The 18,928-nt window shown below is 38.7% G+C and overlaps 1 protein-coding gene across 3 annotated transcripts in view; it reads right to left on the bottom strand.

Annotated features, from left to right (window-relative positions):
• nap1l1 (nucleosome assembly protein 1-like 1) overlaps positions 1–18,928 on the bottom strand; it is a 36,387-nt gene that overhangs the window by 1,465 nt on the left and 15,994 nt on the right. The window contains exons 4-15 of one of the 3 annotated variants that reach the window (XM_055191264.2): positions 18,729–18,831; positions 18,377–18,518; positions 17,613–17,705; positions 12,044–12,172; positions 10,991–11,062; positions 10,766–10,905; positions 8,518–8,663; positions 8,251–8,270; positions 6,482–6,604; positions 6,362–6,394; positions 6,228–6,278; positions 5,744–5,775 (exon numbers count right to left, since the gene is read on the bottom strand). In XM_055191264.2, coding sequence (XP_055047239.1) covers positions 5,770–5,775; positions 6,228–6,278; positions 6,362–6,394; positions 6,482–6,604; positions 8,251–8,270; positions 8,518–8,663; positions 10,766–10,905; positions 10,991–11,062; positions 12,044–12,172; positions 17,613–17,705; positions 18,377–18,518; positions 18,729–18,831 — 1,058 coding nt within the window. In that variant the 3' untranslated portion in view covers positions 5,744–5,769. The remainder of the gene's footprint in view (positions 1–5,743; positions 5,776–6,227; positions 6,279–6,361; positions 6,395–6,481; positions 6,605–8,250; positions 8,271–8,517; positions 8,664–10,765; positions 10,906–10,990; positions 11,063–12,043; positions 12,173–17,612; positions 17,706–18,376; positions 18,519–18,728; positions 18,832–18,928) is intronic. The other 2 variants (XM_055191261.2, XM_055191263.2) reach the window with 2 other exon arrangements.

Raw genomic sequence — 18,928 nt, 5'->3', positions numbered from 1 at the left:
ATTCAATATACAGGCACCAAATGAAGACAAACCCAGTTTATTTATCACTTCAGCATTACATACTACGCAGTCCATTTAGGGATACACCAATAAAATAATTCTTACATCTTAACTTTGATAGCCAATGATCTTATGATGAGCACAACATCTATAACTTTTTTTTACAATCACAACTTGCATTTAAATGATTGATTGAAATAGTTTAGACTAGTGATAGACATGCAGCGCCACGTCGCATCTAGGACAACGGAGGTATCGTACACCAGAATTGCACATTAAATAGCGCGAGCTTAGTCACATAGCGTCTACTTCAAAATAGGCCTGTCACGATAACAAATTTTGCTAGGCGATAAATTGCCACAGCATTTGTCGCGATAGACGATAACATTGATGCTCCGGGACCATTATAATAATGCAGATACACCTTTTCAAAGATCTATAAACTTTTATTTCTAAACAATAAGTAATACTGGAACTGGAAGACATTTTAAATATCCACAAGAAATGAACAAAATAACAGGATGATTGCGTTTTAGGTGCATATGCATGTTTGTCGTGTTGCCACTTTTAAGTGCTACGTTTTTACCACAAATGCGACATAACGGCTCGTTCAGGTTTAGTGGTTCACCTCGGTCATTAGGTTTAAATCCAAAGTACTCCCACACTGCAGCTGTAGCGTTTGGTTTTGAAACTTGGCTGTTAACACGTGGTATAAGTGGACGAGAGAGACATATCACGTTTACACCTGGTATTTAAATCCGTCTCTTTTGTCCACTTTCGACCGCTTCTGTCCTGAATACTGTGAGGGGGTGGTCTGTCGAGATGGTGGGCGAGTCTCTCTGCTGTCATTTAAACGCCAGCGGGAGTAATTATGAGTTTATACGGACCCAAACTAATATTATGTCCACTGCTTGTTTAGCAAGTAAACATGCTGCACAGTATTTTCTACATGTATATGTTAGAGCTTTCTCTGAATTTTCAGCACAATTGATGAAATAAGATCGCGCAACTTTCACACGCTTGCAAAATGAAACTGCGGAGATCACCCGCTTTAGTTTATCAATGAAAGGCTAAAAATAGCACTGTTCATCTTGTGTCAGAAAAGACGTAAAACATTATGATCCGATCGATGAAAACGCATGTTAATGACAAGTGTAAACAGCCTCTAGTAAATCCATCTTTTTCTCCAACTCTCGTCTCAACTAGTGTTTTATCCTGCTACACTCCTTACGCGGCGCTCGCTCATCCTCCTCAGTACGCCTACTGTGATAGGCTACGCCAGGAGTCCCCCCTCCCCACACAGATCATGCGACTGACAAATGACTGACGAGGGTTCACTCCTTGTCACTCGTTGCACGGAGCGGTCATCCAGTCTCTTCGGTAGAGAGAGAGAGACAAGGAAAACAAACAAGCATGCAAATGTGAATTATCGCGGCGTAAAAAATTATCAAGCTCATTTTATTTACCGTGCGATTAATCGATTTATCGTTTATCGCGACAGGCCTACTTCAAAATGCAAAATATACGTTAGCAGCCAACGTTAATTGTTAATGATTTGGGACACATATGATGTTATTTAATGTTAAACTATGTGAGTGGCATGGCAGGGATTTGAGCAACTTATTAAAAATAATCTTGCTTGACTTATATGCTGTAAAGCGGGTGAATTTAAAACATGATTTTGAATGGAAGTCAATGACGCCGTCTACCAGTTGGGTATACCAAGATGGCGGCTCGAACTCCAGTCATATACAGATCAGTGGTTGCAATTCACAATCTCACCACTAGATGCTGCTAACATATACGCAGTGGACTTGTAAGAATGTAAAAAATATTTACATATCCAAATATATTCTGCACAATAAATATTTAGTTTAAAAAAAATTTTTGCTCATCTACCACTCACTGTAACATTTGTGTTATATCAGCCACATTGCTTTTTTAGTATAGGTCATAAAAAATATTGGTTGACCACATTTAGCAGACACTTTTGTCCAAAGCAACTTTCAAAGATTAGAAAAAAAACTATATGTCATAGGGAAACAATAGTACAAAAGATGCCTACAAGTTATCACTATTTCTAAACAATACATGTAAGTATGTAAGTTTGAGAATTAATGGCCCAATATGGGGTTTTATTAGGCTTGATTTATGGCGCTTTTCCATTGCATAGTACCCCACAGTTTAGTTTAGTTTGGGTTGGGTCAGCTCACCTCACTTTGGCATGGTTAGCTTTTCCATTGAGTTTAGTATCACTTCGCAGTGGGAGGGATTATAGACGTGTCATTATATTTGCGCTGCCTACAGCTGTGACATCATACAAGTGAGAGGAGAGCGTCGTTGTATATTTCCATAGATTTATTTATTTCTCAGGCCACTACAAAATTAAAATTGGCCACCACAAATAGATGTTTGCACATCGCGTTTATCACTACCTCTGTCTCACTTGACAGTTTCTGTTCAAACACCAAAGGCGTCAGCCGACAGCGCTCCGCTGAGCCTCACCGAAGTTGCATTTAAGCATATAATGCTGACGTGCTCATCGCGAATGTTCTGCCACAAACTGCAAGTCTGGAAAAAACTGTTATGGTGTCGCTGATTCTCAACATGTGGATGTTTTTCATCGCTAAAAGGGAGTTTGGGAACTTATAGCAGAGCACAGATGACAACATGTTTGCTCGAGACAGCGCAAGCTAGCACTAAAGGTAAAGCTAACAGAATGGTGCTGTTAGTGACATTTTTTTCAGACCAATCAGTGATCTACTGTGTTTTTGTGTTATGTTTGGTATCAGCCTGGATCGCTTAGAACCCCAACCGAGGTGGTACGAAAAAAAGTATCGGGTACCACGTACTGCACCTAATGGAAAGGCTCCCAAAAGTAAGCTGACCCGACCCAAACTAAACCAAACCAAACCGTGGGGTACTATGCAATGAAACAGCGCCATTAGAGTTATGTCCTCCAGGGTTCCCACACCTTAGTTAATTTCGAAATCAAGGACCTTCAAGGACTTTCCAGGTCTAATACCCTCAAATTCAAGGACTAAATGTGGGGACACATTTCAAGTGAGAGCAAGGTAACATTGTGTTACCTTTAAAAATACAAGGTTACAGTTCCCTTTTGAGGGAACTCACACTGCGTGACTGTGGTGACACTTTGTGGATGCAAGTAGAAGAGATTACAGACCCAGTCAAGGCAAAGACGCGATCAGACGGGGCGATGCGAATGATGCCATATGGGTGGCGTGTTTCCGTGGAAAAGCACTATTCGCCTCAAATAAGTCTTTGCTTAAGTTGAAAATATTCAACTTAAGCGAAAAATTTGCATGACACGAAGTTGAATCCCACGAGTAATCTAGAACGAGTAACGCAATGCCTCGCGTTTGGTGTGTGCAGTGCATAAGGGTAAGTGCGTCTGAATGTGTATATCAAATTTAGCCAATGTTGAGACTTAACGACAAAGACAGGGTGACGCAGGAGCCAATATTGCCAAAGACAGCAGTATGGCAAGAGAGACACAGGCCTCGTTCCCTTCTCAGGGAACAACAGTTACATACGTAACCAGAGACACTTTCATGTGTCAAACACAACTATAAAAAAGCATTTTGGTACGAATCAACATTCGCATACAGAAGATATAAGCATTTAAAGCAAACAGTTTAGCACGTGTGCTTATAAAGTCTAGAATTTTTATGATATTATCCTACACTACTAGGGCTGGGTATTGGCAAGGGCCTCCCAATACGCATCACGAAACATGGGTCATGATACAATACGTTGCATGCTGCGATACATTGCAATACTTTTTCTTTTTTTAATCAAAAATGTAAAAAAAATAGAGCTGAACACCTGAACACCTCTTCTCCTTCTAACTTCTGAGACATTGGCCGGACGGCAGACAACTGGACAGTGACAACTACAGCAGCGGCGAGGAGGTCGTTTGACACACACATTGGGATTTGATGGGGTTTTAAAATATCGCAAGTAGAGATCGAAATATCGATACAGGCAACTATCACGATAGTTAGCTGTATCGATATTTTTGCACAGCCCTATACACTACACAGGGAATAATAGATTTTTTTTCCAGAAAAATTCTTGCAAAAAATAGATTCAAGCACTTTCAATGACCTGTATTTATGCATAGCCCTTTTCACACAGAAATTCCGTTAAATACCCGTAAAATGCATCCTGGATTTTTCCGGAATAGTTAGAGGTTTTTTTCGTTCACACTGCCAAGATTACACGGCATCTGATGGTCCCGGAAAGACACTTGACATGTTGAAAGTCCCGCCCTCTCTTCCACGCAGCGTCTGAAGTTTGCATATTATATATTATTTCTCTCTCCAGAAACAACTCGCGTGCATTTTTGTTTATGATAAGACAACAAAGGAGCGCGTGAATGCACAGTTCTATGCTGGTGAATGATCTCAGCTTCAGAGTGGATATTTGACGAGCTCCCTGATTTCTGCTTTGATACAGTTTTCAGACATTTCTCATCGTGATTGTTTATATGCATTTAAAACCCGCATTTTGAGGAGCTGAACAATATATCTCGTTGGGATGACATGCGGGTATTTTCGTTTATTATAGCTCAAATGAGCACGTGACGCGATATTCTTTTATGCGGCTGAATGATCTCCGTTTCAACACAGTAAGTAACGAGCTAACTTACCTGATATCTGCTTCAGTCCAGTTTGCTGACATTTCTCGTCGTGAATGTTGTAAATCCCTCATTTTAAAGAGTTGAACCAACTTCATGTTGCCATGACACGCGCGTCCTCACTATGGCACGTGCGTCATTGTTTATGCGTCTCATATATAATTTTCTGATAACTGCTTCAATCTAGTTTGCAACATTTCTCGTGGTGAATTTTTATATGCATGTTATCTCTCGTTGTAATTAAGGAGCTGAACCATAACTTGTGTTGTGATGATGACGCGCGCGTCCTCACTTCGACACGCCCTTTACGGCATTCTTGTTCACACAGAGGGTTACCCGCGTATCTTACTAGGTCCTCTTTCCGGCAACGATCCCAGAAGATTAACGGAACGAGTTTTTGTTCACACAGACGCTTGTCTGGCAATTTTACGGGTATTTTCTGGGACCAGAGGTCTGTGTGAATGGGGTACATGTTTATTTATTTTCAAAAACTTCCCAGGGCCTTGAATCCCCCCCAAGATTCATAATCTTTAATGATTAAGGACCCGTGGAAACCCTGGGCCTTGTTTAGTGGACTGTTTTTAGTGGACAGAAAAAAGGGATAAGAAAAAGAAATGCGGTCAATATCCATGTCAAGTATTTGTGGAAGAGATGGGTTTTTAATCGACCACTACAAGAGACCAATAAAATACTCATTACATCATAAAAATTATATTAAAGTCTTAAATAATGCAGATTGTTTCAGGAGGTCAAATGCATGTGGATCATAATCTCTTCAGCTAATCCAATCAAATCAAAACAGCCACAAATTGAGGGATGACACACTAATGACTGACACAGGGCTCAACCAATGGCATTGCAGGTCGAAGGAAAAAACTCCAGAGTTTCATTTTAAACAGATGCTTCAACATACAGACACAATACAGATGTTATGGAAACACGCTATGGTTAAAGTGGAACTCAAATAAAATACACAGCTGGGTATGTTAGTTATTAGTGTGTGAGAGGATTGGTTAAGGTTGACTACTCAAGCGTGAATACATGAGGGTTAAAGAGGGATAGATTCACTCGAGCATTACCTACCAGAAAAGGGTTACTACAGACATCATTTACACCTAGCGAGGAGAAATTTAGAGAGAACTCACAAGGTGTCAGAAGAGCTTGTAACTTCACATTTAATTATCTGTTGATTGCACAAATTGTGCCTAACCTGACCTAAACTAGTCTTGCCCGGATCGATTACTTTTCTGCATGCATTAAGAACATCTAAAACACTAGCATGCTAAAGATGTTTGTGGAAAAAAAAATGACTCTGACCAAGGTGGTTAATGATATCATGCAATATTGTCCCTTTAACTAAAACAGCTTAATAATAAAAAGGTTAAAAAATACACTAAACTTGAAGTATTTAAACTGCACAAAGAGTTTGTGTGGGCTGGTGCAATGATAAGTATTTGAAAAGAGAGCGAGGCAGAGATGCATGAGCGGAGGTGACAGCATATGTTCTGTATGTTGAGATCTCTACATCAGACTGACTGAAAAACACTGATGGAGAGGTCAGTCCTACCTTGGGTTCATAGTCTGGATCATTTTCTTCATCTGCCTCCTCTTCCCCCTCCTGTCAATCACAAACACATCATTTATAAAACACACAGGGGCATCGACATAAGAGAGAAAAAAGTAAACGAGACACCGACTAACCTCATCATCTGCTTCCTCTCCCTCTTCATCATACTGTAAAACCAAAGCACAAACATGCATCAGACCTTCGGAAATAAGTGACTGCTAACTATATTAGAGGATGTGTTGCTTTTCACTCACATCATCATCATCATCTTCAATGGCCTCCCCAGTGAAATAGAGCACCGCCCTGGGCACGATACGCTCACGGATGAAGTGTCCGATCTCAAAGTCTGCTGCTAACACTGCTTCAGAGTCCTCATCCTGTACAAACACAAACCATCAGATACTTATCAATAACACACGGCCTTTAGGGCACAAGCCATCTGTGGTTGACTGATATGGATGATTAAATGTAAAGGGAACGATAAAATGCAAGATATGATAACTGTTAACATTAGTGCATGTTAGCAAAGTAGTCAAATGACTGTAACCTAAAAACATTCATAATTGCAATTGAATCGGCTATTAAAATATCTGACCTCACTAGTAGCCATACATATTAACATAAAAGTCAAGCTAAAAATGAGATGCAAGGATTACAGTGATGATCTAAATCAGGGGTTCCCAAACTTTTTTTCCTGCGCACCCCCTTCTATGCCCCAACCGGGTTGGCGCACCCCCAATCCACACTTCAAAAAAAAAAAAAAACTAAAAAGATTTGTTTTTAAAGACTCATGTTTAATCTTGCGCAAATAACCAGGGGCCGGTTGCAACTACGTCTGACATTGTGAAAAATATTTACGTGTGTTGCACCATCTGAAACTATCCAGATAGCAATGAGTCGGCGGACCAACGGCGGTGCTCTGGCGGCAGTAAGCGTCATAAGGGCGTAATCGCAAACAGGTCTGCATGCTGGCGGCATCTCGCAACAAATGAGAGTGACGTATTCGCCGGCAAAAGTTTCATCCCCGCCAGTGGGACGCACCTATAGCCGACAGCTTGGGGCTGGCGACATAAAGAAGCCATGCAGATATTTTTTGCTATCTGGGCGTATACGACCAAACTCAGCTATGCTCAGCGTAGATGCGCGCCCCTGTGCATGCGTTTAACCACTGTGATATTTAGATGCCATTCGAGTTTCCTATGGTAAAAAATTTACACTTACTGCCATCAGCTAATAGAAGATATATGAGAGTTTCCTCATGTTTAGCAGTGCGCTCTCCTTCTAGATGCGTGCATAACGTGCAGACCCATCATTCACGAAAGCCTTTACTGTTCGCACAAAAGGTGTATAATAGTTTGCAGATTCATTATAACAGCTCAAGTTTAAAACAAAATTAAATGAAAGCTTTTAATAAGTTCTCTACAGTGTCTTTGTAAGTATTTATGTATTTTATTATATAATTCATTGGCGGTCTCTTTACCATGCATGAAAACACATTGCTTGCGTATCTTGTGCATTAGACGTGCCCATGTCTCGTCACATTTCATTATTTCTATTTTTGCCATAAAAACGTCTCTCTCTCTTGGTCCCTCTCCTCCTTCGTGATTAACAACTTTATCATAAGACGTCCCACACTTGACAGTTTCCCTGATTTCAGCCAGTTAAGCATATTTATAATATATATGGAATGAATGAAACGAGTTGGCACGCATATGGTGGCTGCAGTGCATAACAGAAGAGCAGTGCGTAGAAAAAGACAGAAACGTAGAAGACAGCTGCTATCAAAAACTAATTTATTATAGTTTTTTATTTAAAATAAAAGCGATTACAAAGGAAATGTTTACTGTTCATTTTTTATTTTTTTATTGTATGGAAAATCCCATTTAAAGAAACAGACCGCCATTACATTTTTCCTCTCGCGCACCCCCTGGTGGCAGCTCGCGTACCCCTGGGGGTGCGCGCACCACACTTTGGGAATCCCTGGTCTAAATAATACATATGCTAAGAAAAATTATTTACTCACCAGGTCACCGCTTTCTGGAACTGAAAGAGCAAAAGAAAACAGAAAATCATCTTAGTGGTCATAATCTCTTACACGATAAACTGAATACTTAGCTAGATATGGTCGTTTTTAAATAACTGCATAAATTTAAGGTTAAACAGTGAACATACAGAAACCGAATTTGTTCCTAAAACGCAAACATTTGAGTACATTTAAAACCACTGGTTATGTTTTCATAAAGTTAGTGTTTAAACATTAGTTAGTGCTTTGGAGACAGATGTTTTCTACCTTCAGGTGGAGAGAAGAAATTAAAGAAGGAATCGTTGGGGACCGTCTTTGTGACCGTCCTCACTGTGCCACGCCCCTTATGTTTCTGCTTCTTTTTGATGGTTTTCAATGTGACGTTTTTTCCCTTACTCCAGTCGATTGTACACCTGAACAAACAGAGTCACTGAGTCACATTCAGTCCCATTACAAAACTAGGGTTCCCACACCTTAGTTGACTTTAAATTCAAGGACCTTTTCAAGGACTATCCAGGTCCAATACTCTCAAATTCAAGGACTAAATGTGGGGACACATTTCAAGTGAGAGCATTATAGTGCTGCACAATTAATCACATCGCAATCGCAATGTCAGCCTGTGCAATTATATGACAGCAAAATGTTGCAATTATATTAAATAAATCCATGTGTGGACTTGTTAACACCAACTTTCTGATAACAGTTTGATGATTTTCCTTGCTGTTTAAAAAAAGAAAGAAAAACGAACAAAAAAGGTAGTGCATGTGTGACATGCACGTGTGTGGTGTGCGTCGTCACTTGTGTGTGCGCAGCGCGGAAATACCAGAGCAAAGATGGATGTAGAGGAGGTTGACAGTGATCTGGTAGCTAAAAAAAAAACTCTACGTCTGTTGTATGGCAGTATTTTGGATTTAGGAATACTGACACTGAGCAGTTGCTACATCACGTGGCAATACGAAAACATTTCTAGTTTTACAAATACACATTTTAGGATTATCACTAAACTGTGTGTGGATTTTCCTTAAAACCCATCAAGTTGACTCATGATACCAGTTATTATAATCGCAATCGCACATCGCAATATTAGCATGAATAACCGCAATGGGAAAAATTACCCAAATCGTGCAGCCCTAGAGAGCAAGGTTACATTGTGTTACCTTTAAAGATATATTGTTACAGTTCCCTTTTGAGGGAACTCGCACTGCGTCACTGCAGTGACACTTTGGAGACGCCTCAAGGGGTAAGTGCGTCTGAATATGTATATCAAATTCAACCAATGGTGAGGCTTATCGACAAAGACAGGGTGACGTGGCAGCCAGGAAGTATATCGCTATCTAAAATATTGCCAAAAATGGGCATTAAATGAATGAAAAAAAATTGGCAAGGGAGACGTTGCGCCTCGTTCCCTTCTCAGGGAACAACAGTTACATATGTAACCCGAGACGTTTTCAAAACACAACTATGCAAAAAAGCATTTTGGTATGAATCAACATTTGCATACAGAAGATATAAGCATTTAAAGCGAATAGTTTAGCATGTGTGCTTAAAAGTTTAGAATTATGATGATATTATCCTACACTGAACAGGCAATATGGATTTTTTCCCAGAAAACTTCTTGCATAAAATAGATTCAAGCACTTTCAATGACCTGTATCTATGTATATTTTCAAAAACTTCCCAGGGCCTTGAATTTTTTCCCCAGATTCACAAACTTTCAAGGACCTGTGGGAACTCTGAAAACCTACTGAGCTGCCTGCATAAGGCATGAGTCTATCCCCACTATACCTTGCACCCACTACAATACAATTTTAATTTAAGATGGCAAACTGATTAACATCAACCCACTCATTTGTACAACAGAACCATGACTGACTAATGAAGCGCAATGAAACCCCTCATATGCTTTACATGAGCTATGATTGTCCATCACATACAAAGAAGTATTAATAAAGTTACCGACTACTTACACATACAGCTGTGAGTTTAACAAAGCCTTTAATTATCTGTTGTCTGATAATCAGGGCCCGTATTCATAAAGAATCTTAATGCAAAGAGTAGCTCCTAGTGACGCAATTCTAAGAAAATTCTTGGAAATGTGGGCGTTTACTCTTAAAATAACAGAAACAATCCTTATAAAGAAAAAAGTAATTCAGAAAGCATCTTAACCCTTAAAAGAGGTCTTTCAAAATGATCCTATACTTAAAAGCACTCTTTTGCTTCCTTCTTGTACAACCAACCAATCACAGTCTTCAAAAGATTGTGTCACACGCAGCAACGGGGTCAACCCCACCTCCTCACTAAAATAAAAGTTTGTCTTTTCCATACTCTCAGATCAGCCCCAAATCGCTCTTAAGCTAAGACTCCTACGTAAAAAAATTTTAAACTAAAGAGTTTTCCAAGATGACTCTTAGAATCTTTATGAATACGGGCCCTGATCTATCCGCTCATTTTAGTAAGAATTTGAAATGAAAACCTGTAATCAGACATTAAGATGTATAAAAATGCTGAACTGTACCCTGTGCAGCCCATGATCTCTGGTCCGTCAAAAGAGAATGGATCAGACTCGTCCGGTTCAGACCTCATTTTGTAGGTTTTTGTCAGGATTGTGTTTGTGAAGAAATCGTTGGGTTCAAAGTGAAATTCTAATGTGAAGCTCTGGAAGGAGACGCAGACGCGCAGCAGTGAGAAAACATTAAAACGCTAACAGATTATCAGACAGATGACCGACCGTTAGACTCACCATTGGCTGGCCTGCGTCAGAGAATTTGACTTTAATATCTTGTAAGTGCTTGAGGATTGGTTCATCATGTTCCTGGACAGAAGGCGGAAAGAAGAATGCATGAGTAAACTAAATGTCCCAAATAAACTTGATGGGACACCTCAAAGGCATTTTTGCATTTTTTATGCCATCTGTGACCATTTGAGGCTGTTTACACTTGGCATTAACATGCGTTTTCATCGATCGGATCACAAGTGGACGACGTTAATGCCAGGTGTAAACGGTGTTCAAAACGTTTTGAACACGTCCACTTTTGACCACTTTCAACCACATTCAGAGGTAGTCCCCTTTCGATCGGATTGCTTTTGTAGTGTAAACGCACATGTGGTTGAATGTGTTCGAACAGCCACACGCGACCGCCTTCTCTTCACCCATTTATCTAATCTGAGGTATTAAACACAAGTTTTACGTCTTTTCTGACTTCTGCCGTGAACACACAGTGAACAGCGCTATTATTAGCCTTTCATTGATAAAAGTAAAGCGTCTGATCTCTGTAGTTTCGTTTTGAAACGTGTGAAAGTTGCGCGATCTTATTTCATCAATTGCGCTGAAAATTCAGATAAAGCTCTAACATATACACGAACAAAACACTGTGCAGCATGTTTACTTGCTAAACAAGCAGCAGAACCCGACATAATATTAGTTCGCGTCCATATAAACTCATAATTACTCCCACTCTCGTTTGAATGACAGCAGAGAGACTGGGCCATCGTCTCACAGACCACTCCCTTAAAGTATTCAGGACAGAAGCGGTCGAAAGTGGACAAAAGAGACGGATTTAAATACCAGGTGTAAAAGTGATGTGTCTCTCTCGTCCACTTGTGATCCGATCAATGAAAACACATCTTAATACCAAGTGTAAACAGCCTCTTTGATAATATAAGCATACTGACCAGTGTAAACCCTAGATTCAATAAAGTGCTCTTTACCAACACTAGGTGGCAGCACAAACCAGCATTACTGGAACCATCTCAAGACTAGCTTTTGAACATAAGTGCCATCTCCTCTCCTCACCTGCAACATTTCACTGAGAAGATCCACATTCTTAAAAACTGTGAGCCAGAATTCTGGGATTCCTTTAGGGTCTTCTTTCTCCTCATCTTTCTTCTCCTCTTCCACTTTAGCTTTCTCCTTCATTTCCTCCTGAACAGAAACAGAGAGCTAAGTTATACCCGAACAAAACATCACAACAACAAGACCATTCAAACGCTAGTATTCAAGTTCTTTTATAAAATCAGCAGTTTACTTACATTTTTTAAATAAAATATGCATTTTTATTTCAAGGACTGTTAATACATCAGATTAAATTAGAGTTTTATTTTTGGCATCGTTGTACAACACATTGGTCATTGAAGGGGTGCACACATATGCTGGACGCTTGGTTTTCGTTTACTATTCCCAACTCAATTTTGGGATTACTTTTGTAAAGAAAGAATATTTAACAATTTACATTATTTGTTTGAACACGTTTGAATATTAACTAAGCTTACAAATAAGCAAATATGTCTAATGGTTGTGTACGTTAGTGATGCGCGGGCCGTCTCATAACTCGTTAAGGTTAAATACGTAGGCCTACGTAGCAACGTAACTTGCATGATGTTCACAAACCTTTGGCCTCATGCCAAGAAAGCGGCAAGGAGCTTGCACTCCCAATCACAACAAAACAAGCAGAGAAATAAAAGTGAAGATGAAAGACGAGGTGTGGGAGAAATTAAGATCGGAAATTTATGAATCAATGAATACAAACACAGCTTTGTAAAATGTTGAAAATGTTTAACATTATCCCATCTTATGAATTACCATGCTGGTTTTTATTAGGGATGCACCGATAGGATTTTTTGGGGCCGATACCAATTAAAACAGATAACTTCTGGCCGATACCGATATTAAACACTTGTATACAATACTATACAGTTGGTCTATTAGCTAGTTTATTTCTGCATCTAATTATTTTTTACTCAACATGGATTGGATCTAATTAACATTGAACTGACCAACATAATGAGAGAGGCACAAATTAAGCTAAAAAAATATAATAAGACAACATGACAACCTTCAAAGGTGGTTTTTGCCATTCAGCATTTCTTTTATAAACAACATTAACTAATTTTTTTACATATAATGGATTTCTTTAATAAACATAAATAATGCCAGTGCTATTGCTTTAGTTTAAACAGTATAAATATTGCTACTTCAAAAAAAGTTGGACTTCTTTCCCCCACTAAAGTGCAGTCTGTTTCTTTTATTGTCCAAGACATTTGAGCCAGCTCAACAAAGGTTTTCTGTCGGTGCTTAAGTACAGTGCACACCAGAACATTAAATCATTTTAATTGAACAACAGACATGAAACTTATTGCTTTTATGCGGTTAATTAATAAACAATCGGTATCAGCCTCTCTCATGCTTTTGCCGATGGTGTCAAATTCATCAAAAATCATCCGATAAATATCAGCGGCCGATACATCGGTGCATCACTAGTTTTTATGGTTTATAAGCATATGTTGGTTGCCAGTTTACAGGGCATATAATGTACAAAGTTCCCACACCTTAGTTAACTTCAAATTCAAGGACCTTTCAAGGACTTTCCAGATCCAATTCCCTCAAATTCAAGGACTAAATGTGGGAACATATTTCAAGTGAGAGCAATGTTACATCGTGGTACCTTTAAAGATATATTGTTACATTTCCCTTTTTGAGGGAACTCGCGCTGCATCAGTGCGTCTGAATGTGTATATCAAATTCAACCAATGGTGAGGCTTAACGACAAAGACAGGGTGACGCGGGAGCCAGGAAGTATATCGCTATCTGAAATATTGCCAAAGACGGCGTTACAGGGGCGCAGGAAGTTTGACAAGGGAGATGCAGCGTCTGGTTCCCTTCTTAGTGAACAACACATACATACGTAAAAGAGACGTTTTCATTTGTCAAACACAACTATGCAAAAAAGCATTTTGGCATGAATCAACATTCGCATACAGAAGATATAAGTAGAGATCGACCGATATATCTGTTTTCCGATATTTCCCCCGATATTTGAGCATTTTCCGATGATCGGACATCGGGTTTGTGATATCGGATTGACCGATAAACGAGAGAATTGAGAATTGCGCGCTGGACGCATCTGAGGAGAGGAGCTCACAGCAGCAGCAGCAGCGTGCACAGCAAATATGACGGTGGAGTGACGCGACTTCATTTAAAGGACTTTGAGTATACTTACTTTGCATCTGAGGCATTTATAACATCTTATTTGTGCATTAATGTATGTTATGTTAAATAAGTTGATATATTAAAAGCAATGTATGCAGTTTGTCCAAGAATAGAGACGAACTCACAAAATCACGTGCTGTTCACTTACCGGGGTTAAAGGCTGAAGCTTTTAACAAGATTTAACCTAAGTTATATTAACATTTACCAGATTTACCAAATATTATTTTGCTAAAATATCTATATAAGTGTCTGTGGATATGAATTAATTATTTATTACCTCCGCAAGCGGTCACAGTTTGATACAGTTAATGCGCGAGTAAATGCATAGATAGCAGCGCTGTCAACAGCCATTTCATAAGCTATAACAACAAAATATTAATTATTCTGACATCAAAAAACATTACCAGTTAAGAAATTCAGTGATATATAAGCCGTTTTGTTTGTTACTTTCATGAATGTAGTATTCCAGTCAGTGATATTATTTGTAAAACCTCTTTGCTAACTACTTGTTTTACTGCTGAAGGCTACATGTTGCTGGTCAAAACAACCATATTATTCCAAAAAAGGCACTTAATCCACCTGTTTTACTCTATAAACTATGTATAACGAGCAGCTAACTCCGCTATACTTTTCTCTCTCTCCCGCTGCCAACCGCAGCGCGACCTTTGGATCAGTCCATTTCTGACGAAATGATAGGGGTGTTTGGAATGGTCCATGTATTGGGAATATAGTTTCTACATTATTCATTAAATTAATATTATTCTTCACTCTTTCAGACCCCTCTATTTATTACTTTGTATGCAAAGAGGGAGTGATTGTGATGATGATTATTATAATAAGGGTTTGTTCAGTTCAGTAGTGTTGTAGTAATTATTATGTCAAAAACAGAAGTATAACAGTAAATAAAAATCGGTTCAGCATATCGGTTATCGGGCACAAAAGCATCCAAATATTTGTCATTGGCATCGGTTTAAAAAAATGAGTATCGGTCGATCTCTAGATATAAGCATTTAAAGCAAACAGTTTAGCATGCGTTTATGATATTATCCTACACTACACAGCGAATAATATGGATTTTAATCCAGTAAACTTCTTGCATAAAATAGATTCAAGAACTTTCAATGACCTGTATCTATGCATGTATTTTTTCAAAAACTTCCCAGGGTCTTGAAATTTTTCCCCAGATTCAAACTTTCAAGACCCGTGGGAACCCTGAATGTAATAGCCATTTTTAAAGCACTTGTAAATGAAAACAGGCTTTATTTAAGCTTAAATTACAATGCCTAGTATGTCTATTTAATGATCGCGGGTGCGGGTTGTAAAAATAAGTAAGAGTGGTGTGGGGCGGGCCAAGCGGGAACCATGGGTTGGAAAAAACCTGACCCATATCACACTATTGTAGGTAGGGTTGGGTACCGAAACGCGGTGCCATTATGGCACCGGAACCTATATGGGCGGTACCTACCGGACCGAATCAGAACACAGATTTCGGTGCCTCATTTCGGTGCCTCTTTAATGCATGAACAGTTGACTGAAGTATTTTGCTCTCTGTTGCGCAAACAGCATAATCACACAAGCACAGCACAATTGCTAGTTAAATTATACTGCACTCATATGATGTAAATAATTTCCTCACTTACAAAATTCACGTGAATGTGAAAGTCGGAAAGCTTTGATAATACATAGGATTCAAGTTTGATTTCTTCGCTTAACTTAGGTGAGTTTGTTCATATTTTACCTTATTGTAGTTTTATATTGATAAAAAAATGTAAACCAATCATGTGTTTTGAAAAATCTAAGGATCTTTAGATTTATTTATGTTATAGGGCGGGTAAAATGTTTTCCGTCTATTCGTTTTTGTTAAATGTTTTGTTTAATATAAGCGGTTCATTTGACTAATTTATTGTTGTTCTGTTTTAATAAAAAATAAAATGAACAAATAAGCATTCGTAGTAATGAAAAATTACGTCAATTAAATCTTACATGTATTTGTGTTTAAACGCAGATACCATCCGTTGAATTCGTTTTATTAATAAACAAGCAATATAAGCAAGTTTGTAATTGGAGCTACTATTTTATTGGAGTTGAGTTTTTCTTCAAGAGTAATAATGAACAAACATTTAAAAAATATATTTTATTAATAAATGGAAATATTAAATAATCTAATGTTAAAGATTAAATGTAGCCGACTTTTGAAATTTTCATTTAAAACATGCGCTGTGTTTAATAAGTTTAAAATGTAAAAAATCCTCATCTGCACATCCCTAATAATACAAATCGAACAAATTTTTTAAGAACATAACGTTATGTCCAGGTTATTTTTATATTCTGACTTAAAAGAACAATTTGGAAAATGAGATCCTCAGAGGAGCGCGTGAATGCCGCAATTGATCTGACGGCAGCTTATTTTGCTAATATGGTAACATTTCTTCAGAGAATTTGCTAAAACGTATTACCTCACTAATGTTTTTATTAGTACTTCGGCTGATATCGGCCTGAGATGGACCGCGGCAGTCACGGGTGTCAAGTTCATCGGAGATAAGCAGAAAGCGTCAAAACGTGAATGGTTTCACAAGCCGAGAAAATATTTGGGGTGAATGCCAAATGCCGTTTTGCGTCAAGGCACTTCACGAAGAGGATGTCACATGAACAGTCGATCCAAATAAAAGAAAAACACGCTGTATTTTATTGCTCTATTTGCCAAGTGTGTTTAATTAGCCACACTATGAGACACAATTGAGCAACTTACTCTTCAAGAGATCTGATCTTCGAAGGGAATAATAATAATAATAATAATAATAATAATAAGTTTAATTTATATAGCGCCTTTCCATAGCTCAAGGAAGCTTCACAATAACAGTTAGGAGTAAACAGTAAATACATACAGTAGCAGACAATGGACAACAGGGAGGATCACTTTCGATTAGAACTCGCCCTTTATCTTTTTGTGAGCGGCAGCCGCGTAGGCTTTAACCAATCATTGAACAGATTATTAACAACCAATCATAGAACATTTTTCTGAGCTCAAAGTGGAGTGTTGAGAAGATTTTATTTAATTCACAAATCAAAAATCTTATAAAGAAGAAATCAAGAATGCAGGTCTTAAAAGATGATGGTGCTTTAGGCAAATCATTAATAAACAAATTATGACAAACAGAGAAGAATTTTCATTGTGTTTTATGCTGTACTTTCATCTACCATCTTTTTGTGACTCTTTTTTCAAAGTATCGCTTTAGGCACCGTTTAGGCACCGGAACCGTTTTAAAAGTATCGATTTGGCACCGGTATCGAAAAAACCCCAAACAATACCCATCCCTAATTGTAGGTGAATGAGGTGTTTTTTTATAAAGAGCATGCAGGTATGGATCACCTGTACCTGCTTACTTACTGTCAACTCTTCCTCTTCATCTTGTTTCCACTCGCACTCCTCATCTGTGGGTTCATATGCTGCTCTCACGATTTCACTCCGCTAAACAGATACAAACAAAGTTAACATCTTCAGACATGTTTAGAAAGCCAAACTACTTTATTACATTATTCTTTTGCTCCATTTTAAATTACAAAGCACACCTGTATTAGTCACAAAATGTCTATAATAGTAAGAGCTGGCCGAAATTAACAGTACCATTCTTATTGGATGGCTTCTGCATAATGGTTTTTAATTAGGCTGCTGAGAAATAAATCCAATTTATCCAACTCAGAAAGGCTAATTTGCAATATACCCCCACACAGTAGGCCAATGGGCTTTGCCAAACATACATTTTGGTCAAGGACCAGGGTCTATTAGATGGCAATAGCTTGTAAACTTAAAAACCTTGTGTACATAAATAATTTCCCTGACATTTGTCTGTCAGACGCCACAGCAGGAGTGGTTTTCCACTGGGAGACAGAAAGCGGACTGAGGGAGGATAAACAGCCACACCTCAAAGTTTATTTTTTGTTAAACGTTCATTTGTCTGCTGTTCTCTTTGCGTTGCGGACAGACCCCAAGCTTTCAAGCAGTGGACAAAACTGAAGTGTTGTGCAGATGGAAACTGCTTCTTCAGCATACTTTATGTTCACTTTGTAATTGTTGTTTCATATGCTTGTATTTAAAACCAATCCACCTTAAAAATGAGACTAATATGTGAAGACAGTGACCTTGTCAAAAAGAGGCTGGTACAGAGCAGCGTATTTGCGTTCCAGTTCATGAACTTCTTCGTAAAACTTGGCTTCAATGTGGGCACATTTGACCTGCAGGTTCTTGAGGGCATTGACGCGTCTCTTCACCACCTTTGGTAAACTGAACAGAGACCAAAAACACAAGGCATTATAAACACCACAGCAGGATGAAAAATCCCAGGACTACAGATGACTCACGACCAGCATCACACACTGACGCCATGTCTGGTTTACAGAAGTCTTTCCAAATTTAACAAATGGGCAGTTTGTGTCAACACATCTGGGTGGCATAAATGGCATCATTAAAAAGGTCAATATAAATTGCTTTTACCTCTCCATATACCCTGAGGGAGACCCCACAAGCCCATCCAACCTCTCCTGCAGTGCCGCAAGAATCTGAGGATTCTGCATCATCTGCATGGTCAGCTGACGCGCTAAAACCAGAGCAAACAGAATCGAAACGTGTCAGATATCAATCATGCTTACGCAAAAATACATTACAAACCACACTTACCCCTGGCTAGTAATCTA

The sequence above is a fragment of the Misgurnus anguillicaudatus genome, chromosome 1 (genome assembly GCF_027580225.2).
Source record: "Misgurnus anguillicaudatus chromosome 1, ASM2758022v2, whole genome shotgun sequence".
NCBI lineage: Eukaryota > Metazoa > Chordata > Actinopteri > Cypriniformes > Cobitidae > Misgurnus > Misgurnus anguillicaudatus.
Note: the sequence above shows the minus strand (reverse complement) of the source record. Positions and strands in the feature narration are given on the sequence as shown.